The sequence below is a fragment of the Cetorhinus maximus genome, unplaced genomic scaffold, assembly GCF_964194155.1.
Source record: "Cetorhinus maximus unplaced genomic scaffold, sCetMax3.hap1.1 HAP1_SCAFFOLD_1970, whole genome shotgun sequence".
Lineage (NCBI taxonomy): Eukaryota > Metazoa > Chordata > Chondrichthyes > Lamniformes > Cetorhinidae > Cetorhinus > Cetorhinus maximus.
In genome coordinates this window covers 29,082-48,931 of record NW_027597910.1, presented here as the reverse complement: position 1 = coordinate 48,931, position 19,850 = coordinate 29,082, and the positions used below count along the sequence as shown (strand labels likewise).

The 19,850-nt window shown below is 53.9% G+C and overlaps 1 protein-coding gene across 1 annotated transcript in view; it reads right to left on the bottom strand.

Moving 5' to 3' along the window:
- Positions 1-19,850, bottom strand: part of LOC144676821 (DISP complex protein LRCH3-like) — a gene marked incomplete at its 3' end in the record, with an annotated part of 43,499 nt that overhangs the window by 11,661 nt on the left and 11,988 nt on the right. Inside the window, exons 2-8 of the mRNA XM_078537143.1 lie at positions 15,294-15,438; positions 13,221-13,347; positions 9,521-9,626; positions 7,241-7,377; positions 6,584-6,699; positions 3,323-3,419; positions 2,497-2,602 (exon numbers count right to left, since the gene is read on the bottom strand). Coding sequence (XP_078393269.1) covers positions 2,497-2,602; positions 3,323-3,419; positions 6,584-6,699; positions 7,241-7,377; positions 9,521-9,626; positions 13,221-13,347; positions 15,294-15,438 — 834 coding nt within the window. The remainder of the gene's footprint in view (positions 1-2,496; positions 2,603-3,322; positions 3,420-6,583; positions 6,700-7,240; positions 7,378-9,520; positions 9,627-13,220; positions 13,348-15,293; positions 15,439-19,850) is intronic.

Sequence of the window (19,850 nt, the reverse complement as noted above, 5' to 3'; positions counted from 1 at the left end):
CGAGGGCCCTGAACCCCTGGAGCAGGACCGGGGGGGTGGGGGGTCCCCGTATCCACGGGGATGAACCCAGACTGTGGATCAAGGAACCGAGTGGGTGGGTGAGGGTGACGTGATAGATGTTGTGTATATAGACTTTTCGAAAGATGTTTGATAAAGAGCCAGATCATAGACTTGTTACAAAAACCAAACTCTGTGGAATTGAAGGGACAGTAGCTTCTCCGATACAAAACTGACCGAGAGACAGTAAGCAGAGAGAGGGGAATGGTCCTTTGACAGATTGGAGGTACACAGGGAAGTCCCTACAAGTCGGTATTAGGGACGCTTATATTAACGAACGGCACTTGGGCAGGAAGAGCATTGTTTCAAAGTTTGCCATTGGTACAAAACTCAAACAACGAGGATGGTAACAGAGGGACACAGACAGACCTAGTGAAATGGGCAGACACACGGCGCTTACAGTTTAACACAGGGAAATGGGAAGTGGTTCCATTGTGTAGAAAGAATAGAGAGAGAGAGAGAGAGAGAGAGAGAGTGTATAAACTGAACGGAATAACCTTAAAGGACTGCAGACCTGCTAAGGACTGTAGACAAGTCGTTGTCGATGACAGAGCGGCTTGAGAAGGGTGTTTAAAATACGGCACAGGGCGGGTCCTTGGTTATATTCGTAGAGGCAGAAAATACAAATACAAGGCAGTTATTGTTAAACTCTAATCACCGGGTATTAAATCACTGGGTGTTAAATCACCGGGTGTTAAATCACCGGGTGTTAAATCATCGGGTGTTAAATCATCGGGTGTTAAATCACCGGGTGTTAAATCACCGGGTGTTAAATCACCGGGTGTTAAATCACCGGGTGTTAAATCACCGGGTGTTAAATCACCGGGTGTTAAATCACCGGTAAGGGCCCAGCATGTTTTGTTATTCATTCACAGGATGTGGGCATCACTGGCTGGGCCAGCATTTATTGCCCATCCCTAATTGCCCCTTGAGAAGGTGGTGGTGAGCTGCCTTCTGGAACCGCTGCAGTCCATGTGGTGTAGGTACACCCACTGTGCTGTTAGGGAGGGAGTTCCAGGATTTTGACCCAGCGACAGTGAAGGAACGGCCGATATATTTCCAAGTCAGGACGGTGAGTGACTTGGAGGGGAACTTCCAGGTGGTGGTGTTCCCATCTATCTGCTGCCCTTGTCCTTCTAGATGGTAGTGGTCGTGGGTTTGGAAGGTGCTGTCTAAGGAGCCTTGGTGAATTCCTGCAGTGCATCTTGTAGATGGTACACACACGGCTGCTACTGTGTGTCGGTGGTGGAGGGAGTGGATGTTTGTGAATGTGGAGCCAATCAAGCGGGGCTGCTTTGTCCTGGATGGTGTTGAGCTTCTCAAGTGTTGTGGGAGCTGCACTCATCCAGGCAAGTGGGGAGTATTCCATCACACTCCTGACTTGTGCCTTGTAGATGATGGACAGGCTTTGGGGAGTCAGGAGTTGGGTTACTCACCACAGGATTCCCAACCTCTGACCTGCTCTTGTAGCCACAGTATTTATATGGCTGGTCCAGTTCAGTTTCTGGTCAATGATACCCCCCAGGATGTTGATAGTGGGGGATTCAGTGATGGTAATGCCATTGAATGTCAAGGGGCGGTGGTTGGATTCTCTCTTGTTGGAGATGGTCATTGCCTGGCACTTGTGTGGCGTGAATGTTACTTGCCACTTGTCAGCCCAAGCCTGGATATTGTCCAGGTCTTGCTGCATTTGGACATGGACTGCTTCAGTATCTGAGGAGTCGTGAATGGTGCTGAACATTATACAATCATCAGCGAACATCCCCACTTCTGACCTTATGATGGAAGGAAGGTCATTGATGAAGCAGCTGAAGATGGTTGGGCCAAGGACACTACCTGAGGATTGTCCCCAATTCTGGGCTCCGCACTTTGGGAAGGATGTCGAGGTCTTGGGGAGGGTGCGGAGGGAGATTTACTAGAATGTTCCCAGGGATGAGGGAGTTCAGTTCGTGTGGAGAGGCTGGAGAAGACGGGATTGCTCTCCTCAGAGCAGAGAAGGTTAAGGGGGAGATTGAATCGAGGCGTTCAAAATCCTGAGGGGTTTGGATAGAGTAAATGAGGAGAAACTGTTTCCCAGCGGCAGGAGGGTCGGTAACCAGAAGGACACAGATTGAAGAGAATTGGGAAAAGGACCAGAGGGGGAGATGAGGAGAAGGTTTTTTTTTTTACACAGCGAGTTGTTGTGATCTGGAAGGCGCTGCCTGAAAGGGCGGCGGAAGCAGATTCAATAGGAACTTTCAACAGGGAATTGGATAAATACTTTCAGGGGAAACTTTGCTGGGCTACGTGGTGGGGGAGAAGGGGGGCAGTGGGAGCAGGACTGATGGGATAGCTCTTTCAAAGGGGCTAGTACAGGTACAATGGTCTGAGTGGCCACCTCCGATTCGGCCTGTGACATGGAGAATTATCTTGCTGCCGGACTGATCTCTTTCTCCTCACCAGTTGCGTTGTTGTCCGATGGTCCCAGGCGGCTCTCCCTCAGCTGTCTCTGCTCCCGGGATATTTCTACCATGCGGAGAGACAGGTCCGTGAACTCATCCGTGGACTGAAGGCAGACAGGAATCCAGGTCAGACAAGGAGCAAACCCACAGGGGACACAGACAGCCGGCTGCACACACCCCTCCCGGTCCCTGTGAGATCGGTCAGACAGTGAACCCCCCCACCGCCACCCTTCACCCCCCCAGCAAAACCCCTGACCATCACACCCAGACCCCCACACCCCCATCCCTGTGAAATCAGTGTCAGAGTGAAACCCACCCATCCCATCCCCACCACGGCCCCTGTCCCTGTGAGATCGCTGAGCTGGTCAACACGTAGGGCCAGAGTGGGTAAGGACGGCAGATTTCCTCCCCTAAAGGGGCATTAGTGAACCAGATGGGTTTTTACAACAATCGATGATAGTTTCATAGTCGCCATCACTGAGACTCGCTTTATATTGGGTGAGCGCCCCAACCCCTTTCCTATCACCCCTTCCCTGTCCACTCCAAGTAGTGATACCCACCCCTGCTGCCTTTACCCCCAACCCTCCCCTGCTAAGCCTCCCACCTGTGATCCCCTAACTCAGCACAGAGAAGGGGGAACACCCCCTCTCTAGCCTGTGTGCCTCAGTACCATACTGATTGGGGCCTCTCTCTTCTGAGATATTGGAATTGGGGGGTGGGGAGTGAGCAGTTTGCTGTGGAGCCTGAATCTCCATTCCCTGTCCCCTCCGCCCCACACCCCCAAGCACCCCCCACCCCCCCACCCGGCCCTAGGCCAGACTCACCTCATTCCCTGACCAGCGTTTACTGCCACTGTCCACACTGTTAAATCCTGAGTCCAGGCCGCTGTGCTGCCGGCTTCCACAGAATTCATCAGAGAGACTGGAAACACAAGGGTTACATTAGGATGAAAACAATGTTAACGACTGCTAGAACATTGGGCCTTTGTTTATTTACACGGGTTAGGCCACAGCTGGAGTACTGTGTACAGTTCCGGTCACCACATTATAGGAAGGATGTGATTGTACTGGAGAGGGTGCAGAGGAGATTTACCAGGATGCTGCCTGGGCTGGAGGGTCTGAGCTATGTGGAAAGATTGGATAGGCTGGGGTTGTTTTCCTTGGAGCAGTGAAGGTTGAGAGGGGACCTGATAGAGGTGTATATAAGATTGAGGGGCATAGACAGGATGGATAGGAAGGCACTTTTCCATTAGCAGGGGGGTCAATAACCAGGGACCATAGATTTAAGGTAAGAGGTAGAAGACTAAGAGGGGAGTTGAGAAGTTTTTTCACCCAGAGGGTGGTGGGACTCTGGAACTCTCTGCCCGAAAGGGTGGTTGAATCAGAAACTCTCGTAACATTTAAGAAGTATTTAGATATTCACTTGTGTTGCCATAGCCTCCAGGGCTATGGGCCAAGTGCTGGAAATTGGGATTAGTGTCGTCAGATCTTTGTTGACCGGCACCGGCACGATGGGCCGAATGGCCTCCTTCTGTGCTGCAAACGTCTAAGAATCTATGATTTATTCTTTCGTGGGATGGGCGTCGCTGGCAAGACCAGCATTTGTTGCCCATCCCTAATTGCCCTTAAACTGAGTGTCTCGCTCGGCCATTTCAGGGGGGCAGTTCAGAGTCAACCCCATTGCTGTGGGCTTGGAGTCACATGTAGGGCCAGACCAGGTAAGGACGGCAGATTTCCTTCCCTAAAGGGACATCAGTGACCCAGATGGGAGTTTATGACAATCAATGATGGCTTCATGGTCACCGTCACTGAGACTCGCTTCACATTCCAGATTTATTAATCGAATTTTAAATTCCACCAGTGGCCGAGGGGGATGTGAACCCCTGTCCCCAGAGCGTTAACCTGGGCCTCTGGATTACTGTCTAGTGATGTCACCACTACACCCGCTGTCTCCCCATATCTCAACGGAACTGAAATACAAAGGGGAGGAGGTGATAAATTCAGTTACATAAAGCTCTGCTCAGACCACATCGGGAGGAACGAGGTTCAGTTCTGGACCCCCGCAGCCTTGGGAAGGATAGGACACAGCGCAGGTTCACCAGGGAGATACCGGGGATAACAGGGGTAAATTGTGAGGACAGGCTGTATTCTCTCGCCTGTAGAAGATTAAGGGGGTGATCTAATCGAGGGGTTTAAGAAGATTGAAGAATTCAATGGGGTCGGTAGAGAGAAACTATTTCCTATGGTTGATGGGGGGAAGTCCAGAACATGGGGGCAGAACCTTCCAATTGGAGCCCGGCCGTTCAGGGGTGATGTCAGGAAGCACTTCCTCACACAGAGGGGAGCGGGAATCTGGAACCCTCTCCACCCCGCCACTCCCAAAATGCTATCGATGCTTGGGTAGGGGGTTGGGCAGGGGTTTGTTGGGGCGGGGGGGATGAATCAATTGGAAATTTCAAATCTGAGATTGATAGATTTTTGTTGGGTAAGGGGATTAAGGGTTACAGAACCAAGGAGAGCAGATGGAGTAAAACGTTAGATGAACCAGAATTGTGGAATAGGCTCGAGGGGCTGAATGGCCTCCTCCTGTTCCTGTGAAACAGGCTCAAGGGGCTGAATGGCCTCCTCCTGTTCCTGTGTAACAGGCTCGAGGAAGGGGGTTGAATGAGTTAAATTCTATGACTGTCTACCATCTATCACTCCATCTGTCACAAGTCAGGAGTGTGATGGAATACTCCCCACTTGCCTGGATGAGTGCAGCTCTCACAACACTCAAGAAGCTCAACACCATCCAGGACAAAGCAGCCGCTTGATTGGCACCCCATCCACAAACATTCACTCCCTCCACCACCGACGCATAGTAGCAGCAGTGTGTGTACCATCTACAAGATGCACTGCAGGAATTCACCAAGGTTCCTTCAACAGCACCTTCCAAACCCACGACCACTACCATCTAGAAGGACAAGGGCAGCAGATAGATGGGAACACCACCACCTGGAAGTTCCCCTCCAAGTCACTCACCATCCTGACTTGGAAATATATCGGCCGTTCCTTCACTGTAACTGGGCCAAAATCCTGGCGCTCCCTCCCTAACAGCACTGTGGGTGTACCTACACCACAGGGACTGCAGCGGCTCAAGGCAGCTCACCACCACCTTCTCAAGGGGCAACTAGGGATGGGCAATAAATGCTGGTCCAGCCAGTGTCGCTCACATCCCGTGAATGAATAAATAAAAGGGTCACATGATGGTTTATGGCTTTGAAAAAAATTGTGCCTGGAAAACAGTGTTTTTAAAGCTGGTTTTGGTTTTGCTTTTGGAGAGAAACAGGATTAACTAACAGCTCGGGTAAAGAACACCCCATTCCTGACGCTCCAGAGCCAGTCCCAAAGCCGAGAGTGAATGAAGTTCTTCCAAACCCGCTCTACGTCCTGAAATTGACTGACTGCAAGTTTTCCTCGAAGAACGCCTGAAAAGTAGTGCCAGAGTCATCGATTGTTTCACGGACCAGCGCTGAGAGACCAGCTATAAAACCCGGATGTCATTTCAAGGACTCCACCATCTGTCCTTTTCCCTTGAACCTAATACCTTAGGGCAGAATTCCTCTATTTTGTTTTATTATTTTTTGGGGGATGTGTGTGTGTGTGTGAGAGAGAGAACGAGTTAGGGTATTTAGAAAGAGTAATTATTATATTTTCATATTTCATACTCTAGGTTAATAAGCTTTGCCTTTCTACCTGACAATTCGGTTTTTTATAATAAACTAATCATTTTGTTGTTTATTGGAGAAACTTGGGCATTGAGTGGTCATTCTGAGATGCATAGATAAAGCACATATTTGCCTGTATAGCGAGCGGGAGAAATCATTTAAATATATGTTGTGACCTGGGAACCAGAGACAGACCCATCCTCCTCCACACCACTAGGCGCACTGCCTGTCACAGGTCGAAGGGCAGAGGTGAGGGAGGTTGAAGAGTCATTTTTAAGGGGGACTGGACTGACCGCTCTGAGGTGTTGGTCAGTTAGATCCCCTGGATCAATATTCAGAACTTTTAAAAAGCAGCTGATCCCGTGTGATCCTTACTCACCAGGAACTAAATCCCTGCGGTCTGATTGACCGATCCAAATCGGAGAGATCTGGCACGATTTTACAGGCTTCAATGTTCAAATATTTAAATATGTGGATCTTCCCTTTGGTGCAGATCTAAAGAGAAGAACAGGGTGAATGAAAGAAGTAAAATGTAAATCTCCCTCTACACTGTCCCCATCAAACACTCCCAGGACAGGTACAGCACGGGGTTAGATACAGAGTAAAGCTCCCTCTACACTGTCCCCATCAAACACTCCCAGGACAGGTACAGCACGGGGTTAGATACAAAGTAAAGCTCCCTCTACACTGTCCCCATCAAACACTCCCAGGGCAGGTACAGCACGGGGTTAGATACAGAGTAAAGCTCCCTCTACACTGTCCCCATCAAACACTCCCAGGGCAGGTACAGCACGGGGTTAGATACAGAGTAAAGCTCCCTCTACACTGTCCTCATCAAACACTCCCAGGGCAGGTACAGCACGGGGTTAGATACAGAGTAAAGCTCCCTCTACACTGTCCCCATCAAACACTCCCAGGACAGGTACAGCACGGGGTTAGATACAGAGTAAAGCTCCCTCTACACTGTCCCCATCAAACACTCCCAGGACAGGTACAGCACGGAATTAGATACAGAGTAATGCTCCGCAGTGTTTACCTGTGCAGGTGGGGATTGTAAGGGGTTGTTGTCCAGTAGAATGTTCTGGAGGTGCCGGAGGTGCCTGTAGCAAACGGGAATCCGTGTGACTTTGTTGCAGGAGAAGTCGAGGCGCACAAGCGGGAGCTCGGAAAGTTCTGGAAGGTGCAAGAGACAGCGTCCGTGTTAGTCAGTCTGTTGAACTAGGGCAGTGTTGCAGGAAACTCTGGGAAAGCAGAGGGTGTGAGATATCCCATTCCCAATTCAAGACAGCAGTCTCTCTGAGAGCCCTGGGAAAGGTATTTAACTGTGAAGGCGGCACTGTCCAACCTTACCCTGAATTGCACTGTGCACCGGCTATCATGCAGGGTCACTGTCAGCTGGAGGCTTGGTGATGTCTCCCTCCCAGGTACACTGAGCTCCAGTGTAAACACACACTGTCTCCAGAGCATTGAACAGAGCAGCAGCCTGGCTAGCTCGGGCCAGCCATGACTCAGTGGATAATACGCTCAGCACTCAGTCAGGAGGTAATAATAATATAATATAATGCCCACGGCAGAGACCAGAATCCATAATCTAGGAAGGCTGTCACACTGAAGGAGTGCCGCACCGTCAGAGGGTCAGTACTGAGGGAGTGCCGCACTGTCGGGGGGTCAGCACTGAGGGAGTGCTGCACTGTCGGAGGGTCAGCACTGAGGGAGTGCTGCACTGTCGGAGGGTCAGTGCTGAGGGAGTGCTGCACTGTCGGAGGGTCAGTACTGAGGGAGTGCCGCACTGTCAGAGGGTCAGTACTGAGGGAGTGCCGCACCGTCAGAGGGTCAGTACTGAGGGAGTGCCGCACTGTCAGAGGGTCAGTACTGAGGGAGTGCCACACTGTCGGAGGGTCAGTACTGAGGGAGTGCAGCACTGTCGGAGAGTCAGCACTGAGGGAGTGCCGCACTGTCAGTGGGTCAGTACTGAGGGAGTGCCGCACTGTCGGAGGGTCAGTACTGAGGGAGTGCCGCACTGTCGCAGGGTCAGTAACTGAGGGAGTGCAGCACTGTCAAAGGGTCAGTACTGAGGGAGTGCAGCACTGTCGGAGAGTCAGCACTGAGGGAGTGCCGCACTGTCGGAGGGTCAGTACTGAGGGAGTGCCGCAGTGTTGGAGGGTCAGTACTGAGGGAGTGCCACACTGTCGGAGGGTCAGTACTGAGGGAGTGCCGCACTGTCGGAGAGTCAGCACTGAGGGAGTGCCGCACTGTCGGAGGGTCAGTACTGAGGGAGGGCCACACTGTCAGAGGGTCAGTACTGAGGGAGTGCCACACTGTCGGAGGGTCAGTACTGAGGGAGTGCCACACTGTCGGAGTGTCAGCACTGAGGGAGTGCCGCACTGTCGGAGGGTCAGTACTGAGGGAGGGCCACACTGTCAGAGGGTCAGTACTGAGGGAGGGCCACACTGTCAGAGGGTCAGTACTGAGGGAGTGCCGCACTGTCAGAGGGTCAGTACTGAGGGAGTGCCGCACTGTCAGAGGGTCAGTACTGAGGGAGGGCCGCACTGTCGGAGGGTCAGTACTGAGGGAGTGCCACACTGTCAGAGGGTCAGTACTGAGGGAGTGCCGCACTGTCAGAGGGTCAGTACTGAGGGAGTGCCGCACTGTCGGAGGGTCAGTACTGAGGGAGTGCCGCACTGTCGGAGGGTCAGTACTGAGGGAGCGCCGCACTGTCGGAGGGTCAGTACTGAGGGAGCGCCGCACTGTCGGAGCGTCAGTACTGAGGGAGTGCCGCACTGTCGGAGCGTCAGTACTGAGGGAGTGCTGCACTGTCCCCTGTGCGCCATGTGGTTGCTACAACATTGAACAAAGAAGAACTTCATTGGCTGTGAAAGGCGCTATGGAAATGAAAGTCTGTCTCATTTCAGTTCAGCAGCGGGTGCCCGAGTCTGTGATGGAGAGCTGGCTTTAATCACACAATCTTAACAGCACAGGAGGAGGCCATTCAGCCCATCGTGTCTGCAACAGCTCTCCGAATGAGCATTATGACCTAGTGGCTCTGTCCTGCCTTTTCCCGTATCCCTGCACAATGTTTCTATTTATATAATCATCCAATGCCCTCTGGAACATCTCGATTGAACCTGCCTCCACCACACTTCCAGGCAGCGCATCCCAGACCCCAACCACTCGCTGGGTGAAATAGTTTTTTCTCACGTCACATTTGCTTCTTTTGCAAATCACTTGAACTCTGGGCCCTCTGGTTCTTTGAGAGTTTTGATGCTTCTGTTAACTCACGGGGGAAGGAGGGGGAAATCCCGAATCGAACACTCACCTTCCGGGAGAGTGACCAACTGATTCCGTCGCACATTGAGATCTCGCAGCGACTCCAGGTTCCCGATCTGCGATGGAAGGATCTGGATCTCATTACAGCTCACATCCTGCACAGTTAAACAGAATTCCACAGTCACTGACACTGAATCCAGGGGCTGGCCTTTCCCACAATCGGATTGCATTTGGCTGTCGCCACCAGGGGGCTCCTCACTACCCTCGGAGTTCACCCCCCACACCGAAAATCCACACCCTTCAAACCAAGCTTGGTGTCCACAGCCTGCGCTTTCCCTCTTCTCAATCTCCCTGTCAGTCAGGGCTGCTGTCCCTCCCTTCAGGCGCGAGAGCGTGAGCACGTATGTGCGTGTCGGAGTGAGTGAGCGAGTATGAGAGAGAGAGAGAGAGAGAGAGAGAGAGCGTGTGAGAGAGAGCGTGTGAGAGAGAGCGTGTGAGAGAGAGCGTGTGAGAGAGAGCGTGTGAGAGAGAGCGTGTGAGAGAGAGCGTGTGAGAGAGAGCGTGTGAGAGAGAGCGTGTGAGAGAGAGCGTGTGAGAGAGAGCGTGTGAGAGAGAGCGTGTGAGAGAGAGCGTGTGAGAGAGAGCGTGTGAGAGACAGCGTGTGAGAGACAGCGTGTGAGAGAGAGCGTGTGAGAGAGAGCGTGTGAGAGAGAGCGTGCGAGAGAGTGTGAGAGAGAGCGTGCGAGAGAGAGCGTGCGAGAGAGTGTGAGAGAGAGTGTGAGAGAGAGCATGCGAGAGAGCGAGAGAGTGCGAGAGAGAGCGAGAGAGAGCGAGAGAGAGCGAGAGAGAGCGCGAGAGAGCGAGAGAGTGCGCGAGAGAGCGCGAGAGAGCGCGAGAGTGCGAGAGAGCGCAAGAGAGAGCGAGCGAGAGTGCGAGAGAGTGCGAGAGAGTGCGAGAGAGTGCGAGAGAGTGCGAGAGAGTGCGAGAGAGTGCGAGAGAGTGCGAGAGAGTGCGAGAGAGTGCGAGAGAGTGCGAGAGAGTGCGAGAGAGTGCGAGAGAGAGCGAGAGAGAGCGAGAGAGAGCGAGAGAGAGCGAGAGAGAGAGAGCGAGAGAGAGAGAGCGAGAGAGAGCGAGAGAGTGCGAGAGAGTGCGAGAGAGAGCGAGAGAGTGCGAGTGAGTGCGAGAGAGAGCGAGAGAGTGCGAGAGAGAGCGAGAGAGAGCGAGAGAGAGCGAGAGAGAGCGAGAGAGTGCGAGAGAGAGCGAGAGAGTGCGAGAGAGAGCGAGAGAGAGCGAGAGAGAGCGTGAGAGAGCGTGAGAGAGCGAGAGAGAGAGCGAGAGAGAGAGCGAGAGAGTGCGAGAGTGTGAGAGAGAGCGAGAGAGAGCGTGAGAGAGCGTGAGAGAGCGAGAGAGCGAGAGAGAGAGCGAGAGAGAGAGCGAGAGAGAGAGCGAGAGAGAGAGCGAGAGAGAGAGCGAGAGTGTGAGTGTGAGAGTGTGAGAGAGAGTAAGAGTGAGTGTGAGAGTGTGAGAGAGTGAGAGTGATAGAGTGAGAGAGAGTGTGAGAGTGAGAGAGAGTGAGAGTGTGAGATAGAGAATGAGTGAGAGTGAGTGTGAGAGTGAGAGAGTGTGAGAGTGAGTGTGAGAGTGAGAGAGTGAGAGAGAGAGTGAGAGAGAGAGTGAGAGTGTGAGAGAGTGTGAGAGAGTGTGAGAGAGAGTGAGAGTGTGAGAGTGTGAGATAGAGAGTGAGTGAGTGTGAGTGTGAGAGTGAGAGAGTGAGTGTGAGAGTGAGAGAGTGAGAGAGTGAGAGAGAGTGAGAGAGTGAGAGAGAGAGTGAGAGTGTGAGAGAGAGAGTGTGAGAGTGTGAGATAGAGAGTGAGTGTGAGAGTGAGTGTGAGAGTGAGAGAGTGAGAGAGAGTGAGAGTGTGAGATAGAGAGTGAGTGAGAGAGAGTGAGAGAGTGAGAGTGTGAGATAGAGAGTGAGTGAGAGTGAGTGTGAGAGTGTGAGAGTGAGTGTGAGAGTGAGAGAGAGAGAGAGTGAGAGTGTGAGATAGAGAGTGAGTGAGAGTGAGTGTGAGAGTGAGAGAGTGACTGTGAGAGTGTGAGAGAGAGTGAGAGTGTGAGATAGAGAGTGAGTGAGAGTGTGAGAGTGAGAGTGAGTGTGAGAGAGTGAGAGAGAGTGAGAGTGTGAGATAGAGAGTGAGTGAGAGTGAGTGTGAGTGTGAGAGTGAGAGTGTGAGAGTGTGAGATAGAGAGTGAGAGAGTGAGAGAGAGCGTGAGAGAGTGAGTGAGTACACATGCGTGCACATACACACAGGTACACACACACACACACACAATGTTCCACCACACGCCCGGGGTGGATTTCTCCTCTGGAGGGATTCGGAGGGAGGACATCGCACATTTACATGGAGGGGTGTGAGAGGGGTGCGGGTGTGAGAGGGGTGCGGGTGTGAGAGGGGTGCGGGTGTGAGAGGGGTGCGGGTGTGAGAGGGGTGCGGGTGTGAGAGGGGTGTGCGGGTGTGAGAGGGGTGCGGGTGTGAGAGGGGTGCGGGTGTGAGAGGGGTGCGGGTGTGAGAGGGGTGCGGGTGTGAGAGGGGTGCGGGTGTGAGAGGGGTGCGGGTGTGAGAGGGGTGCGGGTGTGAGAGGGGTGCGGGTGTGAGAGGGGTGCGGGTGTGAGAGGGGTGCGGGTGTGAGAGGGGTGCGGGTGTGAGAGGGGTGCGGGTGTGAGAGGGGTGCGGGTGTGAGAGGGGTGCGGGTGTGAGAGGGGTGCGGGTGTGAGAGGGGTGCGGGTGTGAGAGGGGTGCGGGTGTGAGAGGGGTGCGGGTGTGAGAGGGGTGCGGGTGTGAGAGGGGTGCGGGTGTGAGAGGGGTGCGGGTGTGAGAGGGGTGCGGGTGTGAGAGGGGTGCGGGTGTGAGAGGGGTGCGGGTGTGAGAGGGGTGCGGGTGTGAGAGGGGTGCGGGTGTGAGAGGGGTGCGGGTGTGAGAGGGGTGCGGGTGTGAGAGGGGTGCGGGTGTGAGAGGGGTGCGGGTGTGAGAGGGGTGCGGGTGTGAGAGGGGTGCGGGTGTGAGAGGGGTGCGGGTGTGAGAGGGGTGCGGGTGTGAGAGGTGTGCGGGTGTGAGAGGTGTGCGGGTGTGCGAGTGTGAGAGGTGTGCGGGTGTGAGAGGTGTGCGGGTGTGAGAGGTGTGCGGGTGTGAGAGGTGTGCGGGTGTGAGAGGTGTGCGAGTGTGAGAGGTGTGCGAGTGAGAGGGGTGCGAGTGTGAGAGGGGTGCGAGTGTGAGAGGGGTGCGGGTGTGAGAGGGGTGCGGGTGTGAGAGGGGTGCGGGTGTGAGAGGGGTGCGGGTGTGAGAGGGGTGCGGGTGTGAGAGGGGTGCGGGTGTGAGAGGGGTGCGGGTGTGAGAGGGGTGCGGGTGTGAGAGGGGTGCGGGTGTGAGAGGGGTGCGGGTGTGAGAGGTGTGCGGGTGTGAGAGGTGTGCGGGTGTGCGAGTGTGAGAGGTGTGCGGGTGTGAGAGGTGTGCGGGTGTGAGAGGTGTGCGGGTGTGAGAGGTGTGCGGGTGTGAGAGGTGTGCGAGTGTGAGAGGTGTGCGAGTGAGAGGGGTGCGAGTGTGAGAGGGGTGCGAGTGTGAGAGGGGTGCGAGTGTGAGAGGTGTGCCAGTGTGAGAGGTGTGCCGGTGTGAGAGGTGTGCGGGTGTGAGAGGTGTGCGAGTCAGGTCCCCACCCTCGGTTGCACAGAGGCCCTCAGGAGGTGAACCTACCAGTTCTCGGAGTTGTCTGAGGCAGCCGATGTCTTCAGGCAGTGATGTCAGCTTGTTGTTACTGGCGATGAGGACTTTCAGGGGCAGGCAACACAGGTATGGGGGTAACACACACAGCTGGCTGCGACTGAGGGGAGAGAGAGAGACCATCACCACACGGATACAAACCCTCACCCACAGAAACACTGGCACCATCCACAAACCACACACCCAGGGATCACTGGACAGTGATCAGGAGCAGGAACCCTGGCTGATTTCCCCCCTCTCTCTAACCCAGGGATCACTGGACAGTGATCAGGAGCAGGAACCCTGGCTGATTTCCCTTCTCTCTCTCTCTAACCCAGGGATCACTGGACAGTGATCAGGAGCAGGAACCCTGGCTGATTTCCCCTCTCTCTCTCTCTAACCCAGGGATCACTGGACAGTGATCAGGAGCAGGAACCCTGGCTGATTTCCCCTCTCTCTCTAACCCGGGGATCACTGGACAGTGATCAGGAGCAGGAACCCTGGCTGATTTCCCCTCTCTCTCTAACCCAGGGATCACTGGACAGTGATCAGGAGCAGGAACCCTGGCTGATTTCCCCTCTCTCTCTAACCCAGGGATCACTGGACAGTGATCAGGAGCAGGAACCCTGGCTGATTTCCCCTCTCTCTCTAACCCAGGGATCATTGGACAGTGATCAGGAGCAGGAACCCTGGCTGATTTCCCCTCTCTCTCTAACCCAGGGATCACTGGACAGTGATCAGGAGCAGGAACCCTGGCTGATTTCCCTTCTCTCTCTCTCTAACCCAGGGATCACTGGACAGTGATCAGGAGCAGGAACCGTGGCTGATTTCCACCCTCTCTCTAAGCCAATTCTGGGCTCCACACTTTGGGAAGGATGTTGAGGCCTAGGAGAGGGTGTGGAGGAGATTTACCAGAATGGTGCCAGGGATGACAGAGTTCAGTTGAGGTGGAGAGACTGATGTGTTGGCACGGCAGACACTGTGTGCCAGGTGGATCAAATCCACAAGGGAAACACAATCACGCTATGACGATGGTCTTGCAATTTGTATTTATTTCGAGATGTTTGCACTGAATTCAGAAGTAATAAATCCACCAAGACTTTAGAGATTTTAAGAAAACTAAAATTAAAATATTTATTGACAGAAGAGGCGATTTCAAGCACAGACATAGGTCTACAAATTACGACTGTCGTAACTCCTAAAATCCCTAATTAGCCTGACTCCCAGTTACACCCCCTTTAAGGCAACGGTCCAAAAATAGATTTTAGATTGTAAACAGATCCAGCAAATTAACACAATACCCTGGGCAGTGAAATTGAACATGGCTCCCCCCAGCTTCGGTTTCTGTAGACAGCAGGTTTATGTACAAATGCTGGACGCTCCACACACCTACCCCTGACACATAGCCTCGCTCTCCTTTATATATGCTCCTCCCTTTTTAATATGCAAATCCCATTGTTTCCTTATGTCTTTGAAACTTATAGCTTTCTTATAACATAAATCTTTTCATGTTGCTCCTATTCTCATTAACCTCCAACTCAAATCCCCCTCCATCGATCTAAAAATGCAAATTCCCTTTACAGCTGACACGCTAAGACCCGAATACTCATCAGCATATTAAAGACACTTCTACACCGTGCTTCTTTTGATAACTACAGCTTGCAGTCTGCTTGGCGACACAACGTAATTAAATCTCTCACACAGACAGAACAACACAAACCCCCTCATAAACTTACTGTACAATTAAACCAGGAAAATATTACTCTCATATGACACTGGAGAAACTGGCATGGTTCTCCTTACAGCAGACAAGTTGAAGGGGAGTTTTAATTTAATCGAGGAGTTTAAAATGATCTTTGATAGAGTAAATAAGGAGAAACTATTTGCAGCGGTGGGTGGGTGTGGGGCGGAGGGCGGTAACCAGAGGGATACAGGTTGTTGGCGCAAGAGGCTGAGGGTTGGGGGTGTGGGGTGTAACCCAGGGGCCTTGGGCCTTGACTAAAGAAAACACTACAGACACTGGAAATCTGAAATAAGGACAAAAAACGCTGGCCCTGTGGTGTTTACCTGACATTGAGGTAGGTGAGTGCCTGGAGGTTAGTAATGGTTGAGGGGATATTCCTCACACAGTTGTGGTACAGGTTCAGTGTTTCCAGTGAGATATACTGGCAAACCTCACACGGGATCTCCGAAAGTCTGTTCTTCGACAGGTCTGCAAAGGGAAGGGAAAGCATTAAACATTCGGAGTTTCATCTTTATTCAGGTAAATGCATGAAAAGTACAAGGCTCACCCTGAGGGACTGGGCCCTTCCCCTGGGGTCCGGACCTGAGGGACTGGGCCCTTCCCCTGGGGTCCGGACCTGAGGGACTGGGCCCTTCCCCTGGGGTCCGGCCCTGAGGGACTGGGCTGTCCCCTGGGGTCCGGCCCTGAGGGACTGGGCCCTTCCCCTGGTCTCCGGCCCTGAGGGACTGGGCCCTTCCCCTGGAGTCCGGCCCTGAGGGACTGGGCCCTTCCCCTGGGGTCCGGCCCTGAGGGACTGGGCCCTTCCCCTGGGGTCCGGCCCTGAGGGACTGGGCCCTTCCCCTGGAGTCCGGCCCTGAGGGACTGGGCCCTTCCCCTGGTGTCCGGCCCTGAGGGACTGGGCCCTTCCCCTGGGGTCCGGCCCTGAGGGACTGGGCCCTTCCCCTGGAGTCCGGCCCTGAGGGACTGGGCCCTTCCCCTGGGGTCCGGCCCTGAGGGACTGGGCCCTTCCCCTGGTGTCCGGCCCTGAGGGACTGGGCCCTTCCCCTGGTGTCCGGCCCTGAGGGACTGGGCCCTTCCCCTGGTGTCCGGCCCTGAGGGACTGGGCCCTTCCCCTGGTGTCCGGCCCTGAGGGACTGGGCCCTTCCCCTGGTGTCCGGCCCTGAGGGACTGGGCCCTTCCCCTGGTGTCCGGCCCTGAGGGACTGGGCCCTTCCCCTGGTGTCCGGCCCTGAGGGACTGGGCCCTTCCCCTGGTGTCCGGCCCTGAGGGACTGGGCCCTTCCCCTGGTGTCCGGCCCTGAGGGACTGGGCCCTTCCCCTGGTGTCCGGCCCTGAGGGACTGGGCCCTTCCCCTGGAGTCCGGCCCTGAGGGACTGGGCCCTTCCCCTGGAGTCCGGCCCTGAGGGACTGGGCCCTTCCCCTGGTCTCCGGACCTGAGGGACTGGGCCCTTCCCCTGGAGTCCGGACCTGAGGGACTGGGCCCTTCCCCTGGAGTCCGGACCTGAGGGACTGGGCCCTTCCCCTGGAGTCCGGCCCTGAGGGACTGGGCCCTTCCCCTGGAGTCCGGACCTGAGGGACTGGGCCCTTCCCCCCCTCCCCCACCCTGGTCTCCGGCCCTGGGGGCTGGGCCCCTGCTCCTAACATACAAACAAGGATCAGGAGTAGGCCATTCGGCCCCTCGAGCCTGCTCCGCCATTTAATAAGATCATGGCTGATCTGATTGTAACCTCAAATCTGCATCCCACCCACCCCCAATAACCTATCACCCCCTTGCTTACCAAGAATCTATCCACTCCTGCCTTAAAAATATTCAGAGACTCTGCTTCCATCACCTTTTCAGGAAGAGAGTTCCAAAGACTCACAACCCTCTGAGAGAAAACATTTCACCTCATCTCCGTTTTAAATGGACGACCCCTTATTTTTAAACAGTGTCTCCTAGATCTAAATTCTCCCACAAGAGGAAACATCCTCTCCACATCCACCCTGTCAAGACCCCTCAGGATCTTAAAGGTTTCAATCAAGTCGCCTCTCACTCTTCTAAACTCCAGCGGATACAAGCCTAACCTGTCCAACCTTTCCTCATAAGACAACCCACCCATTCCAGGTATTGGTCTGGTAAACCTTCTCTGAACTGCTTCCAATGTATTTACATCCTTCCTTAAATAAGGTGACCAAACTGTACACAGTTCTCCAGATGTGGTCTCACTAGTGCTCTGTATAATTGAAGCTTAACCTCCCTAGTTTTGTATTCAATCCCCCTCGCTGTAAATGATAACTTTCTGTTAGATTTCCTAACTACCCTCTGGACCTGCGGACTGACCCTGGGCATTCGCTGAAGAAGTCGTCTGCAGTGAGGACATTCAGTAAATTCCTGCCCTCTCAACGGACCCAACAGTCTCCAGTCTCCGACCACAGGGCTGACTGGCGGAGACTCCAGAAAGCAGCTGCTGGTCGGAGGGAAGGGGCAGAATGGCCGTTCTGTGGGGACACCTCTTGTCAGGGGTTTAGTCGGGATGGGTGTCTGGGCAGCCAGGGAACCAGAGCCCACACCGAGTGCCCAATAAATTGGTCACCAGCCGGGAAACAAGATTCAGGGCCGGGGTCGTGATGTGTACTCGAGACAGGGGTCAGCAGAGGACCCACACAAGACCCGAGCAGGGAGAGAGAGAGAGAGAGACAGAGAGAGGGGGAGTGAGAGAGAGGGAGTGAGAGAGAGAGAGGGTGGGTGAGAGAGAGACAGCTTCACATGCTGCAACAGGGCAGTCACACTGGCACTAAGGCTTAGCGAGGGGGCGCAACACTCTCAGGAGGACACTCAGCCCATCATCCCTATGCTAGCTCTTGAGCCTGAGAGCCCCACACTCTGACACCACACGTACTGTCCAGTCGGATTACACTGGGAGCAATTCAGCAGCAGCAGCGCCAGGTCCCAATCCAACTCCTGGGCCTGAGATGAACTGACAATTAGAAAGAATTGGGTCAGTGCTCAGAGCATTCAGTCCAAGGCAGCTTCCCAAAGGATTCCTGAAACTCAGCAGCGTCAGGTTGAAGATTGGGTGATGATGGTGTTCGGAGCACAACAAACAGATTGTTTAAACAGACACGGTGTACGATGCAGTAATCGGTAACAACGGTTACTAACCAGGTCAGGCCTGACAAGTAGCTTAAAATACAACCAACAATTTAACTAAATTACAGAGGGGATAGGGAAAAATAGAAATGGAAGCAGCTCACTAAAAATTCTCCAGCCCTGAATCACAGCAACTGGCAGACTGGGGACTTTCAGATGGAGATACCAGCTCCTGGTATAACTCCCTCTGTCTCCCAACTCCTCCTTTAAACACTCAACCTCGAGAGCAACTTCAGCTACAAAGCAGAGTGTGAGGGGGGAGAGGGGAGGGAGGGGAGGGGGGAGGAGAGAGAGGGAAGGGGGGGAGAGGGGAGAGCTAGAGAGAGAGAAGGGGGACGGAGAGAGAGAGAGAGAAGGGGGGAGAAAGAGAGAGAGGGAGAGAGAGAGAGAGGGGAAGGTGGGGGGGCAAGAGAAAAGGGAGAGGGAAGGGAGTGGGGGGGCGAGCTGGCGAGGGGGGAAGAGAGCTGGGGGTGGGGGGGGGGTGGTGTGAGAGCAAGACGGGGGGAGAGGGAGGGACGGGGAAAAGGTGGGGAGAGGGGGAGGTAGGGTGGGAAAGGGGCTGGGAGAGAGAGAGTGCCCGAGGGAACTGGACCTCTGTACGTCAAGGAGACCATTACTCTTCATCTAACCCCGTGCTGTACCTGTCCTGGGAGTGTTTGATGGGGACGGTGTAGAGGGAGCTTTACTCTGTATCTAACCCTGTGCTGTACCTGTCCTGGGAGTGTTTGATGGGGATGGTGTAGAGGGAGCTTTACTCTGTATCTAACCCCGTGCTGTCCCTGTCCTGGGAGTGTTTGATGGGGACAGTGTAGAGGGAGCTTTACTCTGTATCTAACCCCGTGCTGTACCTGTCCTGGGAGTGTTTGATGGGGACATGGTGGAGGGAGGTTTACTCTGTATCTAACCCCGTGTTGTACCTGTCCTGGGAGTGTTTGATGGGGACAGTGTAGAGGGAGCTTTACTCTGTATCTAACCCCGTGCTGTACCTGTCCTGGGAGTGTTTGATGGGGACAGTGTAGAGGGAGCTTTACTCTGTATCTAACCCCGTGCTGTACCTGTCCTGGGAATGTTTGATGGGGACAGTGTAGAGGGAGCTTTACTCTGTATCTAACCCCGTGCTGTACCTGTCCTGGGAGTGTTTGATGGGGACATGGTGGAGGGAGGTTTACTCTGTATCTAACCCCGTGTTGTACCTGTCCTGGGAGTGTTTGATGGGGACAGTGTAGAGGGAGCTTTACTCTGTATCTAACCCCGTGCTGTACCTGTCCTGGGAGTGTTTGATGGGGACAGTGTAGAGGGAGCTTTACTCTGTATCTAACCCCGTGCTGTACCTGTCCTGGGAGTGTTTGATGGGGACAGTGCAGAGAGAGCTTTACTCTGTATCTAACCCCGTGCTGTACCTGTCCTGGGAGTGTTTGATGGGGACAGTGCAGAGAGAGCTTTACTCTGTATCTAACTGTCTGGCTGTTTCCTGCCTGCATTTCGTCCCAGACTGTACATAATCCCCCGCTGTGCCTTCCTTCCCAGGGATCAGCAGTCAGAGGTCAAAATAAGTGGACATTGGCAGATTGCCCGCATGGTAAAAGTCAGGGTTCAGAGGTTAAATAGTACAAATATGTACTTTCCACAAATGTAAATATTGTTCCCGCACACTCTGCTACTGACACTGCCACAGAGGGGTCTTTGTTCAAAGCTGGATTAATGTGAGTACAGTCATTGACACAATTCCTCAGCCTGGTTCGACAAACTGTA